The sequence below is a fragment of the Oxyura jamaicensis genome, chromosome 1 (genome assembly GCF_011077185.1).
Source record: "Oxyura jamaicensis isolate SHBP4307 breed ruddy duck chromosome 1, BPBGC_Ojam_1.0, whole genome shotgun sequence".
In the NCBI taxonomy this organism is placed as follows: Eukaryota; Metazoa; Chordata; class Aves; order Anseriformes; family Anatidae; genus Oxyura; species Oxyura jamaicensis.
Window position 1 is genome coordinate 145,298,535 of NC_048893.1, and position 26,042 is coordinate 145,324,576.

The window sequence follows — 26,042 nt, forward strand, 5'->3', positions numbered from 1 at the left end:
GAGAGATTAGGAAAGGAAAGGAAAGGAAAGGAAAGGAAAGGAAAGGAAAGGAAAGGAAAGGAAAGGAAAGGAAAGGAAAGGAAAGGAAAGGAAAGGAAAGGAAAGGAAAGGAAAGGAAAGGAAAGGAAAGGAAAAGGAAAATTTACAATGTGGTTTAGTAATGACTTGGAAATTTCTAAAGTACTGCTAAAATGAGTAAGAAGTATTCTGGTATGAGAAAATCTTACTGATGTATCTCCAATGAAATGATATTGGGAACAGGCCAGGAAATGCTTCATTATTTGTGTGTCACTGGAATTTGTATTTCATAGATATGCATGTGAGGATATAGGACAGCTGAAGTGCAAATGAAGGAGAGTACATCAGGAAGAAGAGTAATCAAAACAATCAAAACACAATATGGTTCTGATTATAGAAACATGGGGTTAGAAAACCATTTCCATGAGAAAACCATTCATGTCCTTGCCTTGTCCCCCATTCCGACCCCCTACTTTTCTTCTAGTAAAGAGGAGTAAAGAAATCAGTCTTTCCATTAGGCAATGTTATGTCATACAGTTTTTCATATACATTACAATTAAATATATTTGTTCGCATTTTAGAGCTTTGGAGTTTACATCCATAAGATTAAAATTCTTAGTGGTTTCATGTCATGTTTCTTTGTGTAGCCCTGACATCTAGAATTGCTAATGCAAAAGAGAATCTTATTTAAGGAAAATTCTATAAGTGTTTAGGCAAATATATGAACATACAACAGATAATGAATGAATCCTATGCAAAGTTTTAGGTCAAGTTTGTAATTGTGACTCCCATGAAATCAGTGTGTATCACTGGTATGAAACAGTCCGACTATGTTATTTTCTATGTTTTCCTTCATAGATGTAGTCATCTTTTATCTTTTTCTTTTTCTTTCTTTCTTTTTTTTTTTCCTAAGTGCAAATGGAAGATGTGGAAGATTTCTTTCACACGTGCTCTTTGTGTGTGAAAAAAGAGTTGAAAAATGTATGAGTCTATGTACAGATCACTAGGAATAGACTGCTAATACTTCACAACTCCTGCTTTTTCCATACCTTTCAGGACAGTGCAGTCCAGCAGAACACCTGGGGACTGGTCTAGCCCAAGAACTGTTTCTGTCTGGTTTACTGCCATCTCCCATTGGAGACAGGGAAAGCATGCAGAGACCGTAAATATTTTCTTTACAGAAAAATAATCTTTTCAGGCCTGCAGTTTCCCCAGCACATGAAAACTGAGATCTCAGTCTCCACCAAATGACTAATAGAGATGTCCAGAGAGAGAGCAGATTACCTCCTCCATGTATGAGGCCCTTCCCTAAGTATCCACAAAGTGCTGTCAACACCAGCACTGAAGCTGTATTCATGCTAGCAATGTAATTCAGGAGTGTGCTTTTGAAGGAAAACTGCTGTTCATACTCCTTTCTGTTTTGCTTGCAATGAGGAGGCGCCTTCGAGGATGTAAACTTGGTTCCCTTGTATTAAACTAAGCTATCAGACATGCTACAGCACCATAACTTTCACACGTCATGTTACTAATGGGCATTTGAACTTCAGGATTCACTAGAGTTACAGTGAGGTAAAAAGCTTTCAAATGCATTCAGGGTTGACATGAGATACTCAACACCAGCTTATTCATTATATGCATCTTCTCTTGCCCAAAACTACTTGGTAATACAGACATACCCTACCCTAGCTGCAGTCCTAAAAACAGTCCCAAAACTGCCACCTATGTGACAAGTCTGGAGCACTTTATCATGACGAAATAGATCTACGTTGCTAAGGGCTTTCTTTGTCTTGACCAAGACTTATGGTCTCTCTGTGCTTTGTGGCATGGTTTGATGGTCTACTGGACTATCACCTAGTAGAAAATACCAGGCAGAAAATCCCAGCCACATCCTTACACTTCTTACTGTATTATAAATGTCATGGGATTTCAAGTAGCACTTAAGTTCCTTTATGGACAGAAGAGGGAAGGGACATATAAATGATGTGTTTTCAATCACTCTCATTTTTCACAGAATCACAGAATGGCTGAGGTCAGAAGGGGCCTCTGAAGATCATCTAGTCCAACTCCCCTGCCAAGCAGAATCACCTAGAGCACATTGTGCAGAATGGCATCCAGGCAGGTTTTGAGTATCTCCAGAGAAGGAGATTCCACAACCTCTCTGGGAAACCCGTTCCAGTGCTCTGTCACCCTTACAGTAAAGACGTGCTCTCTCATATAAAGAGAACTTTCTGTGCTTCAGTTTGTGCATGTTGCTTCTTGTCACTGGTCACAACTGAAAAGAGTCTGGTTCCATCCTCTTGACACCCTCCCTTCACATACGAATTGATGAGATCTTCCTTCACATATGCATTGATGAGATCTTGTTTTCCAAGCTAAATAGGCCCAGCTATCAGCTTGTCCTCACATGACAAGTGCTCCAGACCCCTAATCATTTTAGCAGCCCTCCTCTGGACTCGGTCCAGTAGTCCCATGTCCCTCTTCCACTGGGGAGGCCAGAATTGGACACAATTCTTCAGGTGTGGCCTCGCCAAGGCTGAGCAGGGGGAGAGGCTCACCTCCCTTGACCTTGTCCAACAGGTAAGCCCCCAGCCTGTACTGGTGCTTGGATTTATTCCTTTCAAGGTGCAGGACCCTGCACTTACCCCTGTTGAACTTCACGAGGTTCCTCTTGACCCATCTCTCCAGCCTGTCAAGGTCCCTCTGAATGGCAGCACAGTCTTCTGGGGTATCAGCCACTCCTCCCAGCTTTGTGTCATCAGCAAACTTGATGAAGGTGCCCTCTGTTCCACCATCCAGGTCATTGATGAGTAAATTGAATAACACTGAATCCAGTACTGACCCCTGGGGGACACCCCTAGCTACAGGCCTCCAACTAGACTCAGTGCCACTGAGCACAACACTCTGAGGCCTGCCATCCAGCCAATTATCAATCCACCTCACTATCCACTCATCTAGGCCACACTTCCTGAGCTTGCCTATGAGGATGTTATGGGAGATAGTGTCAAAAGCCTTGCTGAAGTCAAGGTAGACCACTTCGAACCCTCTCCCTTCTTCCTTCCAGCTAGTCATCCCATCATAGAAGGCTATCAGATTGGTTAAGCATGATTCCCCCTTGGTGAATCCATGCTGACTATTCCTGATCACCTTCTTATCTTCCATATGTTTGGAGATGACCTCCAGGATGAGCTGCTCCATCACCTTTCCATTAAGTCCATATTAATTTAGACTCCTAATTTTGTGTGTTCTGAATAACATCTTAGTTGCTTAGAAGACATGGTGTGAATGTTCTCCCATATGTAGAATCACAGAATCATAGAATATAGCAAGTTGGAAGGGACCCATAAGTATCATTGAGTCCAACTCCAACCTGGTCTATTGGAGACTGATGGGGTCCACCTATCAGAGAAGCAGAACAGCATCTTCAGTCATAGAATTGCCAAGCTAGTGAAGAGGGTTTTAAACTATTGTTACCAGGGGAGGGCAACTTCAGTCTGTCCCGCTCCTCCTCCCAGTTTGACACCAGTGTCAGTGATAGGTACTCAGAGCCTGGAGAAGGTCAGCAGGACAGCACCTGAAGAGCAGCACAAAGGAAATTCAGCCACACTAGCCAGTAACTCAGTTTTATCAGGGACCCAACTTAAGTGCCTCTATGCTGACTCATGTAGCATGGGAAATAAACAAGAGGAGTTAGAGATGTATGTACACCTGCAGGGCTATGACCTCATTGGCATTACGGAGATGTGGTGAGATGGCCCCCATGACTGGAGTGCTGGAATAGAAGGATATAGGCACCATTCGATAAAGCCCTGGAGGGAAAGGGGCCCAAGAAAGCTGGTTAATATTCAAGGTTCATCTCCTCCAAGCTCAGAAGTGATAAATCCCAACAAAGGGGGAGTCAGACAAAAAATCCAGGAGACCTGCATGGATAAACAAGGAGCTCCTGGCTAAACTCAGACAGAGAAAGGAGACCTACAGAGGGTGAAAGCAAGGATAGAGAGCCTGAGAAGAATACAGAGAAATTTGCTGAGCACCCAGGGATCAGGTTGGGAAGCTAAAGCCTAATCAAATTAAATTTGTCCAGGGACATCAAGGGCAACAAGAAAGGCTTCTATAGGTACATCAGTGATGAAAAGAAGACTGGGGAAATTGTGGTTCCTCTCCAGAAGAAAATGGGAGACCTAGTTACCTGGGATATGGAGAACGTTCAGTTACTCTATAACTATTTTGCCTCAGTCTTCACCAGCAAAAGCTTCAGACACATAAACCAAGCACCAGAAGGCAAAAGCAGGGACTGGGGGAATAAAGAACAGCCCACTGTAGGAGAAGGTCAGCTAAGAAAACATCTAAGGAACCTGGAGATGCAAAAGTCCATGGGACCTACTTAGATGCATCCATGGGTCCTGAGGGAACTCTTGGATGAAGTTGTTAAGCCAATGTCCATCATATTTGAGCAGTTGTGACAGTTCAGGAAGAGGGGAAACATCAAGCCCATTTTTAAAAAGGGAAAAAAAATGAAGGCTTAGGGAACTACAGTCCAGTGGGTCTCACCTCTGTGCCCAGCAAGATAATGGAGTAGGTCCCCCTGGAAACTATACTAAGGCACATGGAAAACAGAGAAGTGATTGCTGACAGCCAACAAGGCTTTATTAAGAATGAATTGTGCCTGACAAATATTATGGCCTTCTACAATGTGATTACAGCACTGTTGGATAGGGGAAGAGCAACTAACATCATCAGCCTGGACTTGTGCAAAACTTTTGACACTGCCCTGCATATCCTTGTCACTAAATTGGAAAGATGTGGATTTGAAGTATGGACACCTCAGGTGGTCAGGAATTGGCTGGATGGTTGCACTCAAAGAGATGCAGTCAATGGATCAATGTCCAAGTGGAAATCTGTAACAAGTGGAATTTCTCATGGGTTGGTACTGGGGCAGGTGCTGTTTAACGTCTTTTTTGGTGACTTGGCAGTGGGATGGAGTGCACCCTCAGTAAATTCACCAATAACACCAAGCTGAGTGGTTTGGTTGACATGGTGGAGGGAAGGGGTGCCATCCAGAGGGACACAGACAAGCTTGAGAAGTGGGCCTGTGCAAACCTCATGAAGTTCAATAAGGCCAAATGCAAGATCCTGCACCTGGGCCGGGGCAATCCCAAGGACAAATACAGGCTGGGTGAAGAATGGATTGAGAGAAGCTCTGAGGAGAAGAACCTGGGGGTATTGGTTGATGAGAAGCTCAGCATGAGCCAACAGCATGCACCTGCCAGAAAGCAAACTGTATCGTGGGCTGCATCAAAACAAGCATGGTCAGCATGTTAAGGGAGGTGATTCTCCCATGCTGTTCTGCTCTCGTGGGACACCACCTGGAGTGATGCATTCATCTCTGAGCCCCCAGCACAAGAAGGACATGGACCTAGCAGAGTGAATCCAGAGGAGGGCCAAGAGGATGATCAGAGTGCTGGAACACCTCTTCTATGAAGAGAGGCTGATAGAGTTGGGGTTGTACAGCCTGGAGAAAAGAAAGTTCTGGGGAGACCTTATGGCAGCCTTCCAGTACCTAAACGGGTTCTACAGGAAAGCTGGAGAGGGACTTTTTATCAGGGAGTGTAGCGACAGGGCAAGGAGTAATGAATTTAAACTAAAAGAGGACAGGTTTAGATTCTGTTTGACTAAAGTATAACTTATTTATCTTTAAGCTATGCTTTACATTTCAATTTATTGAGTTTTATAATATGAAGGGTTTTAAAATATATATCTGAACAGAAGCATCATAATGTGTCACAGACACAGAAATTTGGAAATTGAGAGGACCATCTGGACAGGATCAAAATGATCTAGCTTCCAGATCAGATCTAAGCAAGCAATGAAATCAGGTCAAAAATGTTCTCTTTCCTTTTGTAGTTGGAAAATGCTAATATTAAAATCTCAGAAATAATTCCTCAGAAGGAGAAATGTCATGCAGTATGTTGGAATTCTCTGGTGCAATGATATCACTGCTGGCTGGATTATTCTTGGCAGACACTATTTACTTTGTGCAAATCAGAGCATTCAAAACTTCTGGTGTACTGCATCCACCTCTCTGATTTATTCTTCTAGCTCATGTTCTTTTCTTCAGGCACAAGTTTGGTATATCTTTCAAAATAAATCAGAAATCTACATTTAAAAGGACCATAGTTTATAGTAATATAGAAAGAAAAAGAAGAAAAGAACATATAACAAAAATCTGTTTTGTTTCTGAGTCTTTCCAAAATACTTGTGACAAGTCAGAGCAATTTCTTTTGATGGTGTCTGGAAGATGCAGAATACTATGGTTCCATGGCTCTTTCTGTATGAAATAAACCAAAAAGTGGGCCAAGAAAGACCACCTGCCACAGATACAGTTTCAGCTGCAAGCATGACAAATCCTCACAGTGTTGGGGTGAGAAGTGCAAATGAAACAACTTCTTTTGCATGCTGGTTCCTGTGCTAAAGAAATGCTAGTACTCATGCAAAAACCACAGTATTCTCTGAGTTAGCTGGTGATCCAGCATAATGAACCATGCTTATATAGATTCAGTCTTTATGACTTCAATTCCAGTATAATAACATTTGAATTTTCCTTTTTTTATTTCACCGAAGCTGTTTCTGCACAAAATGAATGATGCTCATGCTGTCATTCCTTTTTCTTTCAGTATGATTCATCTGAGCAGGATACCTAGGATTTATCTATAGTTATGTCTCCATTAACATAATCTCAGTCAAATGAGTAGCCTTAAGTCTTGCATCAAAATTAGTAACACACACTTCCTACAGATATAACTGTGTGCTGATCATTAAAATTATATGTACGTGAATAAAAGTATCCTGTTACAAAGCAAAGAGATTGTTTTTATATGACCTTCATGAGTGAGAGCATGCATGTATGGAAAATGCTCTGATACCAAAATAAATAAAAATCCAAGATCCTCCATATGGACTAAGATTTCTGCTGGTGGAATATAGGAAAGTGCAGGGAAAAGTAGGGGAATGGAGATCCAGAGCTGAGAGTGTTAAGTGAAATGTGAAAATTAAAGCAAGATTTGAGCCAGTAATGAAAGGTTAACCTCAGAAATATAGTTACCAAACATTCAAGTAGTACTTGATGCAGTAATGATGCCTGCAAATTGAACTAAAAAGGCAGAAGAGGAGAAGGTGAGTCTTGGTGGTTTGTTGGATAAAGGTATCTTTCTATTTTCTTTTCCTGAATTCTGTATCCACATAAAAGAACAAAATAATCTTTTTCTCTGTAACTTTCCAAGGTTAAATTTGCCAGCTTTCCAGGGTTTCTGGTAAGACTGATATCTGTAACCTTCTTACTAAGCAGAGTGAGTGGTTAGTTCCAAGAGGCCAAGATAGATACAATGGCTACAATAGACTATGTGGTGAAGCACAATAGTGAAGCTTTCTTATTTCAGTGATAAAGCTCTGACTGAATTTAAATGTTCAGCAACTGTCATGAACAGTGGTTCTACAGTTAATTGATTATTAAATATGTAACTGTAAATTCAAAGCCTAAATACAATTGCTGAATTGAAATAAAGAGGAAATTTAATTTTACATTAAGGAACAAGTTGAATGCAGTTTTGACTGTGGAGTTGCTCTCAATTTATTTCTGATTTGGTAAGTGCAGAAGAATTATTTAAATAGTTTTTGATTGTCAACTTGTATATATAAGCTTTGATATCAAAGGAAGTCTGAGTTTTCCTATAACAAGAAAGGCAGGAAATATAGTTGGAACAGTAAACAAGCCTCAGTGGAATCAAAGCATTAAGCATTCTCTGTCTCTTCAATAACTGCTAATAGTTTGAGCTACTGCAGTAACAGAACAGATCACATCATGACTTACTTTGCAAGGTACTTCCAGTACATTACCACGTTAACAAACTTGTGCACACAAAAAAAACAGAAGATGAGTCTCAGAAAATATGACACAAGCAATAAGATTGCAATAAATGATGACAAATTCCAAAATATAAGAGAATTTCTTTAAAAACATGAAACACATTAATAGTTGTGTTAATAAATAATAAAATAAAACATTTGTTAAAAAAAAAAAATCTTTATTTCATAGAATCTTAGAATCACGGAATCACAGAATCATGGAATCAAAGAATCATAGAATGGTTCAGGTTAGAAGAGACCTTAAAGATCAACTAGTTCCAATCCCCCTGCCATGGTCAGGGATGCCACCCACTCAATCAGGCTGACCAAGGCCCTATTCAACCTGGACTTGAACACCAGAAATGGGGCATCCACAACCTCTCTGGGCAACCTGTTCCAGTGCCTCACCATCTTCTGAGTGAATAATTTCCTCCTAATATTTAATCTAATTTTATTTTAGTTTAAGACCATTCCCCTTGTCCTATCACTATGTACTTGATTAAAGAGTCCCTCTCCATTCTTTTCAAAAGCTCCCTTTAAGTACTGAAAGGCTGAATGAGGTCACCCAAAGCTTTCTCTTCTCCAGGCTGAACACCCCCAGCTCTCACAGCCTTTCTTCACAGGTTCTCCAGCCCTCTGATCATCTTTGTGGCTCCCCTCTGGACTTGCTCCAACAGTTCCACATCCTTCTTGTCCTGGAGGCCCCAAACTTGAATGCAGCACTCCAGGTGGGGCCTCACAAAGGGGAACAATCACCTTTCTTGACCTGCTGATTACTCCTCTGTTGACGCAGACCAGGATGCAATTGGCCTTATGGGCTGTAAGCACACACTGCTGGCTCATGTCGAGCCTTTTATCCACCAGAATCCCCAAGTCTTTCTCTGCAAGGTTGCTCTTAATGAGTTCTTCTCCCAGTCTGTACTCCTGTCCAGGGATGTCCTGGCCCAAATGCAGAAACTTGCATTTGGACTTGTTGAACCTCATTAGTTTCACATGATCCCACTTCTCCAGCCTGTCCAGGTCCCTTTGAATGGCATCTCTTCTTTCTGTGGTATCAACTGCTCCACTCAGTTTGGTTTCATCTGCATACCTGCTGAGGGTGCACTCAATCCTATCATCTATGTCACTGATGAAGATACTTAAAAGCATTGGTCCCAAGACAAACCCCTGAGACTCCACTTGTCACCAGCCTCCTTCTGGACACAGAACCTTTGACCACTACTTTCTGGTTGCAGACATCAAGCCAATTCCTTGTCCACTGGATGGTCCCACTGGATGGTCCGCCTTTCAAATCCATATCTTTCCAATTTAGAAATTAGGATGTCTTGTGGGACCATGTCAAAACCCTTACAGAAGTCCAAGGAGATGACATCTGTCAGTCTTCACTTGTTGACTGATGCAGTCATTCCCTCAGAGAAGGACACCAGATTGGTCAGGATTTACCCTCAGTGAAACTATGCTGGTTGTCTTGGATCACCTCCATGTCTTGCATGTACCTTAACATTGCCTTCAGGAGGATCCATTACATGATCTTCCCAGGCACAGAGGTGAGGCTCACTGCTCTGTAGTTCCCCAGATCTTCCTTTCTACCCTTTTTTTAAAGTGGGAGTGACGTTTCCCCTTTTCCAGTCATCAGTGTCTTCACCTGACTGCCATGATTTTTCAAATATGGTAGAGACCAGCTTGGCAACTACATCAGCCAATTCCCTCAGGACCCTGGGATGCATGTCATCAGGCCCCATAGACTTGTAGTTGTTAAGTTGTGTCAGAAAATCCCAAACTTGCTTTTTACTGTGGGAGGGACTCTGCTGCTCCAGCCCCCACCTAGAGGTGTGGGGACACGAGAGAAGTGGGAAAGCTAACCGCCAGTGAAGACCAAGGCAAAGTAGTTGTTCAGTACCTCTGCCTTCTCCATGTCTGTTGTTACCAGTTCTCCATCTTCATTTGTCAGAGGTGGTAAGCTCTCCTTAGTCTTTCTTTTGTGGCCAATGTACCCATAGAACACCTTCTTGTCATTCTTTGCATCCCTCACCAAATTTAGTTCTGTCAGTGCCTTGGCTTTCCTGATCCAATCCCTGCACATCTGGACTGCATTTCTGTACTCCTCCCAGGACACATGACCCTGCTTCCACTGTATGTACATTTCCTTCTTTTGCCTAAGTTTGACCAGCAGTTCCTTTTTAAGCCATGCTGGTTTCCTACCTTCCCTGCTTGATTTGTTACATATGGGAATAGAGAGCTCCTCTGCTCTAAGAAAAATATCCTTAAAGAGTTGCCAGTTCTGATCAGATCCTCTGTCCCTAAAGACAGTATACCATGGGATCTCATCCACTAATTCTTTAAACAGTTACAAGTTCACTTTGGTAATTTTTAGGGTCTTGACTATGCACTTAGCCAGGCCCATATCCCTCAAAATCATAAACTCAACCAGGGTGTGGTCACTGCAGCCCAAGTTTCCTCCAGTCTTAATCTCTTTAATGAGCTCTTTTGCACTGGTGAACACCAGGTCACCTACAGAGTAAACCTAGACTTTATATGACATCAAATGAACTGTTCTCATTCCTACATCTTCATAAACTTAATTGAAGCCAAAATAAAAGAAACTTTATATGGACTCATATATGACATTTTGGGGGATTATTCAGTTATGGAATAAAAAGTGCCAGTCTAGGTTTAACCTGAATTTTAACATGCTCAGCATACCTAATGCATTTCTTTGTTTAATTTAAGATCCATATTATGGAAGTATGAATGAAAGAGTTCAGTTTTATCTTATTTTAAGATGTGCTGGTTTTCCTTATAGGGTATTCATATAATTCAAGCAGTATGGATCAAATAAAGTTATGCCTAAACTTGTAGGCTTTGCTTTTTGAAAATAATGTGATTGTTGTGATGCTTTAGACAAAATGTAATTCTTGTTACAAAAAGTAGTTTATAAATTATAGCAGTTAAGTAACTGCTTTCAAAATTTTCATCCCAAAATTTCAACACAGGTTATTTTTCACTAAAACCTCACAACACCCGAGGGTAAGTAGCTAATACAGAATCTATTCCAACATCAGTTTAAATGGAGAAAAGTTGTTTGTCCATTATATTAGACATTCTCGTATTTGGCCATAAGTTAAATGGATTAAGTTAGAAGATAAATGGGTTAGTAAAGATATATGAGAAGTAAACACAACACTCTGGTTTTGTTACTGTCCTATACAGTAATATATACAACATTGACAATTTCCAAAAAGAAAGTTGTGTCATTTGGAAAAGACAGAATTCCTCTAACATTATAGAAATATGTAATGAGATCAGGCTAAGTAATTCAGTAAAGTTCCAAAGACAGAAATTACCTACTTCTACAGTAAGAAATATCAGGAGATCCAATTACTGCACTGTAAGAAAAGCTTTTTTTTTTCACCTCTGGGATATACTAAAGAGATCCTCCCAGCTAGAAGAACTCAGCTGAGGAAAGGTAAGCAAGCTCTGATTGGAAACTTCCTGTGAAACTTGGATCTGTAGTGGTTTGACAGTCAATACTGTCCATGTCAGTATAGCAGTATTTTTTATTTTATGTCTACCTTTTCATAGATTGATTCCATATTATTGATATGAGCTCACAGATGGAGCAATAATTTCAAGACCTTTTCAATTTTTGTGAAAATGTCTGGTTTGATTAGTTGTTACTTCATTCCCTCAAAAAGGAAGAATTCAAATGTCATATTTTTTTGAGGAACTCAATGACTGTTTTTTAGCTTCATTTCTTCTTACAACCGTGCTCACTGTTGAATGATCATGTGATGCTGCTTCCTAAACTGCTTCCTGTGATCATGTGATGCTGCTTCCTAAACTACGCATAGCCCTAATTACGCAAAATGGCAAGCTTTTTGAGAACTTAGGCTAATATATCTAAGCTATCAAATGTTCCTTTGACCTACCAACTTCTGCCGTCTTTTTTTTGTGTGTCTGATGCTTATTTTTCCTTCTGTTTACCCTACAGGGCTCTATGAAAACTATCCAACCAATGCAGAACCAGAATGCTGTGATGTCAGATGGGGACTATTATCAGATCATCAATCCAAAGGGACTATAAAAACAAGTGGCTCAACAATATGTCACAGGACATCACTCACAGTTTCATCAGCATCAAGACTGTGTAACAGCAGACTTAAACTGTGTGTTCTCGTATTAATTCTCTTACATACAGTACTTGCAGTCTCAGCAGCACAGAACTCAACGGGACTGGGCTTTGGAGGCATAACAACTTTGGAAGATAATTCAACCAATGAGGAATAAAAACAACAACAAAAAAAATGGATTCATCTATCATAGAAACACAAGAGGCCCTGTTGACTACAGTCAGAAATAACAATGACTGAGTGTTTTACCTTCAGATCTCTTCTTGAATGACCATTTGGTTAAAAAGAAAAGAATGGGCCACTACCCAAACAAGGACACAAGAACACAGCTTTTTATTGACTAAAAGGCTGTATGGTGACTTAAATTTCTCACACCATTTTATACACTGTGTTTTAATGTTTGGAGTTTCTTTTTTGTTTGTTTTTTGCACTTGTTAATACAGGATTTTATTTTTGGGACAGTTTCTCAAAGCTAAATTAAGTCTTTTCTCTGTCGATATATTTCTAGTCATTGTGTGTGTTCATCTGATAGTTCTGTCTTTTATGTCCTGTCAGTTTCTATTAGAGGAATGACTGCTATGATTCCATGACATAGCAACAAAATAATAATAATAATAATAAAATTAAATTAAAAAAAAAAAAAGAACAATGAAAAAATAAAAATTAAAAAAAAAAAAGAAAAAAAGACAAAAAAAAAAAGACAAAAAAAAATCAAACAAACAAACTTAACTGTCCTCTTACCCATGGAACCATTCATCTCCTTTCTCCTCCCCATCTCCTCTTACAGACAACATACACTTGCTTCTGTTTGTGTAATCACAATGAATGGGTACACAATTCCAGTGTGCCTCTGCCACTGTTGCACAAACCAGTTGACTGAGCAAACCCAAAAGGAGCATGAAGGGGGTTCCTTTTAGCTGAACAGATAAGTGCTCTCCTTACAAGGTGGGATCGGACAGTTAAAAGATGTAAAAAAAAATATATAACAAACTGTTGTTCCAATACCCATTTTGAAGAAGTCCAGTCCTTTCTCACTGGTCAGTTGAACAGGAGCAGCCTCTTTTAGACATGCTATGTAAAACCAGTTAAGCTCAGTAAGTTGAGTAGTTGGGAAGCCTTCATATTGGAGGTGAAGGATTGGCATTCATTGTGAATTACGTTTTGAGTTTTCCTGCTGTCACATAACCAGCAGTTTTCCATAAGGAATGGGAGTAAAGAGCTTCCAAAATCCAAGTATTTTTGTCTCAAAATTACACTAGAAGCCTTTTGGCATCTACATCATATAATATTTTTTGGTTTTAATTCCATAGTTTTTCTAAAATCTACATGTTGTTGAAAGTTACTCTAGTTATTAAGGGTGCACAAGAATGTGTTAGCACAGATAAATAAACTATTTTGTTTTATATATGTAGGACAACCATTTTCATAAATGTGCAATAAAACCATAAAGATATACTAGGATATGAGTAGTCAAGAGAAAAGAAGATTGTAATCTTCTGCTTTTTCATTGTTTGGGATGGCTTTTAATTTGTTTATTTTTATTTTGGGGGGAACGTTTCACCTGCTGAGTGTACGAGAGTTTGCTTTTTAAAAAGGCTTTTTAGAGTTTACAGTAGAATCAATGGAAGGAAAAGTTAATAAGGGCTGTTTTTAAAAACTTTACATTCCTTCCTATTCTCTAACTACACTTGGGAAGTGCACTTTAGAGATGTTTGCTGTGTAGCTGGGAGATGAAGGAAAACTATAGGAAATGTTCTCTTAGGAAATAAAATATAGTTATCTACTTTCTAGCTATGAAATACCCCTTGATAAATATTAATGTTGTAAGAACATTTAATCACTGGTGCATAATATGTGTTTTTGTATACACTTTATGGTCTGTTAAATTCTGGAGGGAAAAAAAAAAAAAAAAAAAAAAAAAAAAAAAAAAAAAGGAGAAGATAACCATGCTGCTTAAGCGGTTCAAGATGCACACGTTAAACTGCAAAAGCTCAAATATTTTGCAAAAGTATTTGTTCTGATAGTGTTTTACTATAACCTGGACTGAGGAGCCTAAAATGATCTGTGCAAATACAACAAAAAGCACCAGCTAATGCAAAATTTTTCAGCACTGGTTTGTTTCTATAATTTCTCCTCTTCCTTCCTTCCATGTGGTATATTTTGTTCAATAAAACATGGTGCTTTTCAGTTATTTTATTTTGTGTTAGAGACATGTATTAATTATATGGAATTGATGAAAAAAGTGGGAAAAATACAGAAATGTAAACAAAAAAGCCTTAACTAATGGTAGAATATAGACTTTTGAAGGATAGAGATATTGAAAAGTGATGGAGCAATAACTGGGCAGTGCTCTGGTACTGTAAAACAGCTGAGCCACATTACTGAGAAAGCTCTTACTAGGTGAGCTCTTGTTCAACTGACCTCTTAATTCAAGTGTACATGGTCAGTAAACAGTTTGTTATAACCTTTATCTACCTCTGCTGTGCAAAGGCCATCCAAATTCCATTTCTGTGATGTTCCTCATAGATTTTTGTTCACACTATTAATCACTATCATTTGTTTTTATACTGTACCAATACACTAGCAAGTCAGATTCATCCCAAGTGAATTGGCACATGAAGAAGAGTTATTATTTCTGTTTTGCCTCATGGTGAATTAATATAGAGAGCTATTTTTAAGGTATTTTCTTTCCTCTCTCCTGCTCTTCTTCATCCTTCATCCTTATTTTTCTATAAAAATATTTTCAAGTGGTGTCAGTGAAAAATATGACTGCTTGGCTACACTCAGTCCTGTGTCATAGAATATGAGAGACATGAGGAAAAACAGAGACAACATCATTACACGAATAAAGTAGCCAAATTAATGTTGGGCAAAAAGAAGCAGGAAGCAATTGCAGACTTTCAATTATTACTTACAAGTTGCAGTAAATTTCTCCCCTTCCCACCTGGAGTCAGTGCCTGCAGTTCAATGATCTGTATTTTTCTCTGTCATCTTTTTTGAGGTTTGTTTCTTAAATTTCTGAAACAAAGAGTCATGTTGTAGAGATGACTGCTGCTGGGGCATATGTTGCCATTTTCATTCCAGCAGTGTGGTATACAGCTTCTCTTGGTGGCATCTGGGACATCAGGAGTAGACCAGGACTCTCCTATGAAGTTAAGCAACACATAATCATGTATGATGCAAAATTTCATTCCATCTATTCCTCATTCGTAATAGTTTTCCTGGCACAAACTTAAGCATGCTTGATATTGTGCATATATTACTTTTTTTTTTTTTTTTTCCAGAATAAATTTGCATCTTGCCACTGCTATAACTGCCATCTTGTTCCATTTCTCCTTGTACTGTATGCCTAATACATACATGATAAAAAACTGGCTTAACAAGCAAGTAATACTGAAATATTTCTGCAAATTATTGATGAGAAAAAAAGAAAGAAAAAAAAAGAATAGTATTTATTTTACAATCATATGGAAGAGAGATATTTCCCATGTCTTCTATTGTCTTATCTTCTGCAATAGGGACAATCCAGATTTTGTGCAATATGTTAATACTGCTGAGCCAAATGTCATAACATAACCAGAACTATATGTTATTCCTTATTGCATTTGCATTTGGTAATGCATTATATTGATGTTTTTCTTTCATTAAAGAGACAGTATTTTTTATTTTTTTTTATTAATGGCAGGTGAAGGCTGTCCTGCACACCATAATTTAAAAACATCATTTCTATAAATGATGAAACCAAGCCATCAGCTGCCAAAGAATACGTGGAACAACATATACAAACCAAACACAAGCTTTCAAGAAATTCCTTCTTGAGGGTTAAAAATAATCTTATTTTAAATTATTAAAAAAGAATGAGAGCTGGATATCAAATAGCAGAGCTGGCAGGTTTCATCTGGTACGTCATGTGACTCTTAGCTTATATAGTTATACTCTTTTATTAAAAAGTGAGGGACAAGGACATTGTCTTCTGCTCTCTTTGTGTTTGTTATGATAATGTCCTTTTTGTGAATGCTGCCTCCCTGCACAGAAGATATCTGCTCATCATAAGAGCTGAAGACAGCTTATGTACATGCAAACAAGCTTACAGTGAAACCTGTCTTAAGTGACTGCCCGAAGCACAACCAAATCTCATCTGCTAAGCAGAGGTAGCTTAAAGGAAAATGAAACCCATATACCTTAGGGAATTTCAAGATACATTTGATGAGCCACCTAAGGAAGATAACTCTGAGGGGGCCTGGTCCTTACTGCAGCTTTCACTGTACATCTCCTTAGTACTATGGCCCTGCAATGAGCTTTGTGTGGGCAGGCTTAGAGCTGGGCTCAATTATGCCCAGCCTTGCTACAGGTACAGTGGGCCTTGCTAAAGGTACAAGCATGCATCTACAAAAAGTTCACTGTAGCATATAGGTCTACATTTGGTGTCCCATAGTCTTTACTCAGGAATTGCTCATGGGCATAGTGCACGAACAAAGGATCACTGGGTTCAACCTTAGTAAAATTAGTCTTGACTAGAGACTGGCAATGATACATTGTGAATGGTTCTGGTTTATTATTGTTGTCTACTGTTTTATTAGTTTGGAGAAAGAGGGTTTCAAAATTTTGTTAGGAGCACAGAGGACAAGCTAGCAGAAATCTTATCAATGCTGAAATTAAATTAAATAGCCTTTCTGTTGTAACGAGAGGCTCCGTTGTCTGAGTAGCTGTCAGGAAACAGCATTACGCTAGAAAAATTTGGAAAAATATGTTCATCTCTGACTATGATAGTTTTCATAAAAATTAGATTTTTGGATGGAGAATAGGACTTGAACACATATAATCTCAACTGAAGGATTTAATTTGCCAACATATTCTGCAACAACTCTGAGCAATCACATTTGCTGAACACTTCTAATTTTTCCAGATTTTTTTTTCAATTGTTAACAAGCTCTATCTGTCCCTGTAGGGATCACAAGAACTGAGGAATTACTGTGGGTGATGAAATAAAAATAACTAACTAAATAAATAAAAGATTTGAGCCAACTTGAAAAATATATTTATTCAAAATAGAGATGTAAAACAGATACATATGTAGGTGTATATCTATATAGAAATAGTTCACTTTTAAGAGACAGAGACACACAAATAAATTTTCACCACAATTATTATGAGTACAGCATACTGTAGAGTGAAAACACCAAAGGAAGAGACCTGTAAAAGAAATAGGGCAAAATTACTGCATTCTACTGTGGACTGTGAATTTCCAGGTACAATTCCAGAAGCAGAAAAACATTTTGTAATAAGATTTTTTAAAAAAAATAAAAATAAAAAAGAGGGGGGGTGGGGGAGGGGGGGGTATATTTGGTTATTCACTCCGTCATCCTGCCTCCTATTATCTTAGTCATTATTCTTCTGAACTTTTCATTCAAAACCCTGACATTTGTGAAAAGTTCTCCAGCAAGGTGTCAGTAGCACAGGAGGCCTTGGCTACGGTTCAGATGGGAGAGTCTCCACTCAAAGTGATGATTTGCTTCAATTTGAGCCACTAGACTCTTTCTCCTAATGCTGCATTCATTTCTGGTACACATGCACAGTGACTCAATTTCCACTTTAGAGGGACTGCACTTCCCCTACTCATATCTTCAGTCTCTGCCAGGACCCCATGAAAAAGATCAGGGGATCTGCTAGTGTTCTTTGAGAGAAATGTGTGTCAAACTCCCCAGACAATTGAAATAAGATTAAAACAATATGCAGGCTTTGAAACCAGCCATCCAGGTAAGGATGAAGATTTTACCACCAGTATATGTCCTTTCACTATTCTCTCACCAAGAATTAGCTCATCAGAAGGGACAGCAATTTGACAACAAATCACTCTTGAACCTCTCTGCAGCAGTTCAGATGGTTCTGCTCCCTGCTGCCCCTCCATGTGCTTTTGCTGGGATATATTGTTTTGAAGTAGGATCAGCAGAAGGGAAGACATGATGTCCCAAGTACAAAATGAGGAGCACTTGTGAATACAAGATTGCCAACAGGGACTTTTGTCACACAGGCATACATACCTTTCTGTTGAGACTGTAACTGTAAAACTGAAGAAACAAAAAGGATACTTGATTTTCAGGGGGATAAAGCAGGTGGCAGAGAGAAATGATGCCTTAAAACACTTCTGCAAGATTTATTTAAATATCTCTAGTCAGACAATACTGAGCATCACAGCACCAAACTCATGTATCTTATAACCAGTGAATCTAAATTTCTAAATTAAGCAAGTTGGAAGAAGTGTGATACACAATAAGAGTTGGTGATTTAAGAAAGGAAAGCTACTGAGGAATGTCTCACCTAAGCTAGTGGTCTTAGAACAGTTTTACTTTAATCTTGCCTTCTCACAACTGTTCTCTAATATCAAGGAAGAACCTATCTTCAACAGGGATTCACATTTCTGAAATGTTTGTGGGTTTTGTTTTGTTTTTCTGTAATTGGGCGTCTACACCAACTCTTTAGCACAAAATACAGATGGAGGATGAAGTGCTAACACTGTGATAGCTGAAAAGCAGTGAGTGAGTTTCACCTGGATGAGCATCAGTGCTCTAATTATCTGGTTACCCTTTAACGAAAGGAAGAGAGAAAAAAAATATAATCTTATCTGTTTATTTTCTAATGTTTCTCCAGTAGATTCAAATTCATGAACTATTAATTGGCCCAGCAAAAATATGCAAGGTTTGGTTACTGCACTCATGTGGGAGAGAGCTATTCTTTTTCCTCTTCTGAGGAATTTTGACAGATTATAAATTAAGCAGGCAATAACCTAGTAACAATACATAATTCTTACATCATTGATCATAATTTCCAGAGGGAATACGGGATTTCAACCAAGTATACTCAGTTTTAGTCATTTTATTAGATGGTGATGAGCACTTAGCACCTAGGATAATATACTACAAGCTCCTATGTAGTATTGGTACTTAACTGTTGTCAGGTACTAATCAGCTTGCTAGGAAAACTACTGAAATGAAAGTAGAGCAACTATATCAATTGGAAGATATCAAGCCAGTGAATGATGGGAAAAAGTCACTAGATCTTGTGGGTTATGGAAAAGGCAGTAAAAGCAAAGAAAAAAAAAATGTCTTTTCTTTCTTTCATTCCTTCCCTCCCTCCACCTTTTTGTTTCTCTGATCAGAGTCACCAGTCTCAACTAGGACATATTTTAGCCTTAAAAGAGAAACTCTAAAAAATTAAATGCATTTGATAAGGTGCAAAGCTCTCCTACAATTATATTTTGCTACATGTGTAGATTTTTTATTTTTTTTTTCATTAACAGAGAGATGTTGTTGTCACACCAGTTTTCTATCCGTCACTAGTCCACGGATCTACTGAGTTCATTGGGACTTTCTTTTTTTTTTTTTTTTTTCTTTTTCTTTTTTTTTTCATTTAGGTGGTACTAGGTTTAATGCCATGGAAGAAAACCTGCCAACTTCAGTGCAAGTTTTTCCACTGACATCAAGGAGGTCTTGGAAAGCCCAAAGTCCCTTTGAACACTTATAAACTCACATAGATAAGAAAAATAAGCATGTAAAAGCTGAAAGATTGAAATGTTCAAAAGGTTTGTCCAAGTGGTTAGTCAAATAATTAGCTGCAGCTCTATGCAAAAGTCATGTTGAGCCAAAGCTTTGAGCTTTGATTTGATAGACCTTTCTTTTTCATAAATCTAACAAGCTTCATTCAGGGTTTGAATATGCAAAAACTTACACAGGATTATAAATATAAGTAGAAATATTAAAAAAAAAAAAGAAAAAAAAAAAAGAAAAAAATAAAAAAAATTAACTCCTAAAAATGAAAATTAAATTGAAAAAATATAATTGTATTTTTTAATAATTAGCCCTTAATGGCAAATTGTTTATGTAGTTCTACAGAAGCTGCTTGGTTTTATTTGTTTTATTTTTTTTGTTTGTTTAAAAACAGATTTTTGGCCTTTTTAAGATTCATATTGAACTATGCAGCTACAAATTACATGCTTATGTAAACAGATTTGCAATTAAAATTATTCTACTCTTCTGTTATTCCCAAACTGTATGAACAGAAAGCTCATGTTAAAAGCAAGTTTAATCAATTGTGTTTAACCTTGTTTTCTTTTTCTTTCTTTCTTTTATTTTTTATTTCTTCAAAGTTAAGGACTGGATTTTATTTCAAATGGGCTAAAATGGCATCAGTGTTTTTTAACTATATGGAATGTCCTATGATTCTTAGCATTGAAAAGAGGGCTAAATGGTCCTGACAGAAATACATATATATATCTGTAAATTGTAATAATATATTAAATATTGTATTATTATAGCAACTTTAGTTGAACAAGTAATACTATCTTTAATTTTTTACAGAGAACTTTGATGAAATAATTTATTACAATGACTCACAGAAAAAAAAATGTTTTCAAAATGACAGGAGAAACTGTTAAAGATTGTGAAAAAAAATACTAAAAATAATGCTCTACTGAGAATAAATTTAAAGATGTAAACAGTGAGTCTGACTCTTTGGGTACTAAGGACTTCTGAATAAACTGAAACCCAAGGTGTTGGGGGGGGGACAGCGATTTTAAATAATGATCACACTTAAACAACTTTATTTTTTCCTCAAAAGAAAAACAAATGAACACACACACACAAAATAGATTTTCTGTTATGACCTGAACTACAGCTACTTGTTTCATAAAATACTTCTGACAAAATATAAAGATTGAGGTAATATCCTCATACATCCTCATAATATCTGTACTGTGTAACATAGCAGATGTTCATCTCAAATTGCTTAAGAAGGGAATAACACTAGAAGAAATGGAAAATGATGCCCACAAAAGAAAAGAATTTAATTTTTATATCATGTATATGTGAAATGTGAAAAATATGTTTTTATTACCTACAAGATATTCAACAGTTTATAAACAAGATCTAAATTAAAAAGTGGAATTAGATATGTCTGTCTGCTCACAAAAGTATTTGCTATTCTCAGAAAGGATGGATGGATAACAGAACAACAGGTCAAAGAGGTAAGTACAGAGACATTTGCAAGTCAGATTTCAAATGTTTCAGGAATTATTTTGGATGACAGCAAATGATGGCAGCATATCTGTGGCCATCAGCACTGACACTCCTGATAAGATGAGCCAAAATACAACAAAGTAGTCTTAAGTTGTTTTACGGTATCAAAAAAAAAAAAAAAAAAATGAAAAAAAAAAAAAAGTTGAAAACTGAAACTTATTTGTAGCAATCCAAGCTGCAAATATCATTCAGAAATAAGCCTGAAGCCTCACAGTTTCCCTACATTCTGGTAACTGTAGATATAAAATCTCTATTCACAGCTTCACAGCCACTCACATTTTTGACCTAACCATTTGTTCACACAGGTAGACGCATACAATGCATAAATGATATCTACCACATTTATTTATTTCAACATAGTTTTATTACAAACTGCTTTTTCATGTAAAAATGCTCTAAGGTCAGACTTTTTCTGCCATTAATAGCTTTGGATGTTGTGAATGAGAGTAATTTCACCTGCTCACTAGATTAAAATTAGTGGACCATCAGAGTCTTCCTACTTCTAAGGAGATGTGAGGCCTTGACTTTATTTCCAAACTGTGCTCAAATTCTCCCTGGCTGCAACAAGAGCAAAGTTTCATTTTATGTGTGTTTCATCAGGTAAACATTAATTCCAGTTAAATATACCTCCTATTTTAAGACAACCTTTTGGAACATAAAAATAAATACTTTCTCTGACTGCTTATTATTCATGTGGGGATGAGAAGGAAGAAATAGAGAATGTGTAAGCAAAATCAAAACTCTTTAAGCTCTTGATATACATATAAGGTTATTTCAAGAACTCTGCTTTAGTTGGTTGGTTGTTTGGTTGGTTGTTGTTTTGTTTATTTGTTTGTTTTGTTTTGTTTTGCTTGGTTGTTTGGTTGGTTTTTGTTTTTAATATAATTTCTATCTTAGTTTAGGGCTCTGTTTTTCCACTTTCCTTAATAAGCTTCATGAGACTACACTAGTTTAGTCTAAAAGTAAATGCATTTACCAGGCCTGTCAGGTAAAGACCTTTTCAATCACACTTCTGTCTGCTTAGTTTATCCAGTCCTCATCCATGATCTCTTGCTTTCTGTTGCCTTCTGCTTAATATCTCCTGAGCGTTTGTACTCTTAGAAATCTTTGTTTCCAGAATGAGAGTACATATCTTCATGTCAGATGCATAGATGTTTTCATACCATCACTTTAATATAAGAATGATTTAATAAAGATTATCAGGAAGGTTTTGTCACAGTAACCATTAAATTTGAATAATATGCATAATTAGCCATTTAATTAAGCTGTTCTTCAGGTAATTCAGAGAGGCCTTGGCTTCATTAGAAGATTTTGTAAAATTTACCAGGAGCAAAGCTGTACTCCACATAAAATTCTTCTCAGGATTGGCTGTGGGGATTTTTTCTTTTTGGTTTTTGTTTTTATTTTTGAGTGGAAGCTTTCATACTCAGTAAATAAATCAGGTCCTCTAAGAAAAACTAAATTCAGAAGAAAATATTAATTTCAGAAATATTTAAAACTGGAGCTACAGCTGAATGAAGTACAGAGATGTATTCTGAGACTACTATGAAGAAGAACTTCTAGGCATAGGAAGAGCTACCAGGCATAGACACACACTTCTGTAACTTAATTGTACAATTTATGTAGCAATGAAAAGGCAAGTGAAAACTTGTGTGGCTTATTAGCAAGTGATAGTTCAGTATGTAAGAACAACATTTCCTGAAAAAAATAAAAGCTAGTTGAAATATATATATATATTAAAATTATTTCTAATTTTGATGAATTTATTTTTATCCATTTCCCCCACCACTTTATAAACATGGTCTGCCATGAAGGCCTTGGAAAATAACTTCTCTTTGTAAAGTGACCAATCTTTTTTCCTTGATAATAAACTGCTCTGATATTATATTCCTTATTAAAAAATAATTGAAAATTAAAAACATAATTTTAAAAATCTGCATATTAGCTTAAGAAAATATAATTCATGTTACATCTCTACAGGAAATTAGCGAAGCTACCAGTGTATTACCCTTATTTTATAAGACAGCAAGAAATTTATATTTGGAAGAAAAAAAAAAAAAAAGAAGAAGAAAAAAAAAAAAAAAGCTATATTAAATGAACTCAGCAAAGATATTTATTGTTAAAATTATCTTTATTATACATGCCATAGCAGTCACACAGGGAAAACCATATCAAACTTACAACAAGTATGTCTTCTTTTTATAAGCAAGAATAACAAATCCATTTCCTCTCCTTATAGCCAAGGCTGATCAAGAAGGCAGATAAATTTGGTTGCTTCATATCCTTATTCTCCTCCAAGACTCAGCTCCTTGCTGTGATACATTTCACATCATCCGTCACATCCAGAGACTTCATGACTCATTACCTCCTCATTTCAAAAGGATATTTTTCAGGGACGTGCCTACTCAGGGCATCTGGCCCAGAGAAGAAAAGGAAGAGTCAGACCTTCCATCCACCATGAGACCCAGGATTTCCAAATCCCATATTTTGCTGTGCGTTCACAACTTTTCATCATTAAAATAATTATTAGCTCTGTATATATCTAAGCAGTTCTAACTATTTTCAAATGCAATTAATTTAATTTTTTGTTAATTAAAGTACAAGTAGCTTGTTATTTGAAACAGTTGGACATTTTCCTGGTAACTTAATAATGCAATATCCTTTAGTTTTCCATTATTGTTAAGTCTGGAGAAGCAAGGAGAAGTCCAAGGGCAATCAAAAGGGACTTTAGGGCTTTGGGATGACTGGTTAAAGGATCAGGGGCACAGATCTTGTTTGCCTCTGTCCTTCCAATAGGAGGGATCAATGTCGACAGGCAGACTCGGCTCATTGATACGTGGCTTCGGGACTGGTGCGACTGGCAGAACTTTGGTTTTGTTGATCACAGGAAGGTCTACGCAACACCAGGCCTGCTGGCACCAGATGGGATGCACCTCTCTCAGAGGGGGAAAATCATTTTTGCCCAGGAGTTAACAGGGCTGATAGACAGGGCTTTGAACTAGAGTCAAAGCCCTGAGCTGTGCCAGGGGGAACAATAGCAAGGCCGGGGGATAAGGCAATGGCCTAGCTGAAGTGCATCTACACCAATGCACGCAGCATGGGTAACAAACTGGAGGAGCTGGAATCCATCGTGCAGCAGGCAGGCTACGACTTGGTTGCCATCACGGAGACGTGGTGGGACCACTCTCATGACTGGAGTGCTGCAATGACTGGCTATAAACTCTTCAGAAGGGACAGGCAGCACAGAAGGGGTGGTGGAGTGGCTCTCTATATTAGAGAGTGTTTCAATGTTGTAGAACTCGAGGATGGGCATGGCAAAGTCGAGTCCCTTTGGGTTAGGATCGGTGGGGCCAACAAGGCTAGCGTCCTGGTCGGGGTCTGTTACAGACCGCCGAACCAGGACGAGGAGACGGATGAGGAGTTCTACAGGCAGCTGGCAGAAGTTGCGAAATCGTCAGCGCTGGTTCTCGTGGGGGACTTCAACTTCCCTGACATATCCTGGAAGCACAACATAGCCCAGAGGAAGCAGTCTAGGAGGTTTCTGGAGAGCGTGGAAGATAGCTTCCTGACACAGCTGGTTAGTGAGCCTACCAGGGGTGGCGCCCCGCTAGACCTTCTCTTCACAAACAGAGAAAGACTGGTGGAGGATCTGATTGTTGGGAGCTGTCTTGGGCAGAGTGACCATGAAATGGTGGAGTTCTCTATTCTTGTCAAGGCCAGGAAGGGGACCAGTAAAACCACTGTATTGGACTTTCAGAGGGCTGACTTTGTGCTGCTGAGGACACTGGTTGGTAGAGTCCCTTGGGAGGCGGTTCTAAAGGGCAGAGGAGTCCAGGAAGGCTGGGCGCTCTTCAAGAGGGAAATCTTAATGGCGCATGAACAGTCTGTCCCCACGTGCCCAAAGACGAGCTGGCGGGGAAGAAGACCAGCCTGGCTCAACAGAGAATTGTGGCTTGATCTTAGAAGAAAAAAGAGGGTTTATAATCTTTGGAAAAGTGGGCAGGCCACTAGGGAGGACTATAAGGATATCGTGAGGCTGTGCAGGGACAAAATTAGAAAAGCCAAAGCTCATCTGGAGCTCAATCTGGCTACTGCCGTTAAAGATAACAAAAAATGTTTTAATAAATACATCAACACGAAAAGGAGGACTAAGGAGAATCTCCATCCTTTACTGGATGTGGGGGGAAACTTAGTTACAAGAGATGAGGAAAAGGTGGAGGTGCTTAATGCCTTCTTCACCTCAGTCTTTAACAGCAATTCCGATTGTTCTCTGGATACCCAGTACCCTGAACTGGTGGAAGGGGATGGGGAGAGAGATGTGGCCCTCACTATCCATGAAGAAATGGTTGGTGACCTGGTACGGCACTTGGATGTGCACAAGTCGATGGGGCCGGATGGGATCCACCCAAGGGTACTGAAAGAACTGGCAGGGGTGCTGGCCAAGCCGCTTACCATCATTTATCAACAGTCCTGGCTATCGGGGGAGGTCCCACTTGACTGGCGGCTAGCAAATGTGACGCCCATCTACAAGAAGGGCCGGAGGACTGACCCGGGAAACTACAGGCCTGTCAGTTTGACCTCAGTGCCAGGGAAGCTCATGGAGCAGATTATCTTGAGAGTCATCACGCAGCACTTGCAGGGAAAGCAGGCGATCAGGCCCAGTCAGCATGGGTGTACCAAAGGGCAGGTCCTGCTTGACGAACCTGATCTCCTTCTATGACCAAGTGACGCGCTGGGTGGATGAGGGAAAGGCTGTGGATGTGGTCTACCTTGACTTCAGCAAGGCTTTTGACACTGTTTCCCACAGCATTCTCCTCAAGAAACTGGCTGCTCTTGGCTTGGACTGGCGCACGCTTCGTTGGGTTAGAAACTGGCTGGATAGCCGGGCCCAAAGAGTCATGGTAAATGGAGTCAAATCCAGTTG

The 26,042-nt window shown here is 38.6% G+C and overlaps 1 protein-coding gene across 1 annotated transcript in view; it reads left to right on the forward strand.

Moving 5' to 3' along the window:
• The window catches only part of FAM155A (family with sequence similarity 155 member A), a 515,407-nt gene extending 498,489 nt beyond the window's left edge, over positions 1–16,918 (forward strand). The window contains exon 3 of the mRNA XM_035318370.1: positions 11,909–16,918. Coding sequence (XP_035174261.1) covers positions 11,909–12,204 — 296 coding nt within the window. The 3' untranslated portion in view covers positions 12,205–16,918. The remainder of the gene's footprint in view (positions 1–11,908) is intronic.
• The last annotated feature ends 9,124 nt before the right edge of the window (positions 16,919–26,042 follow it).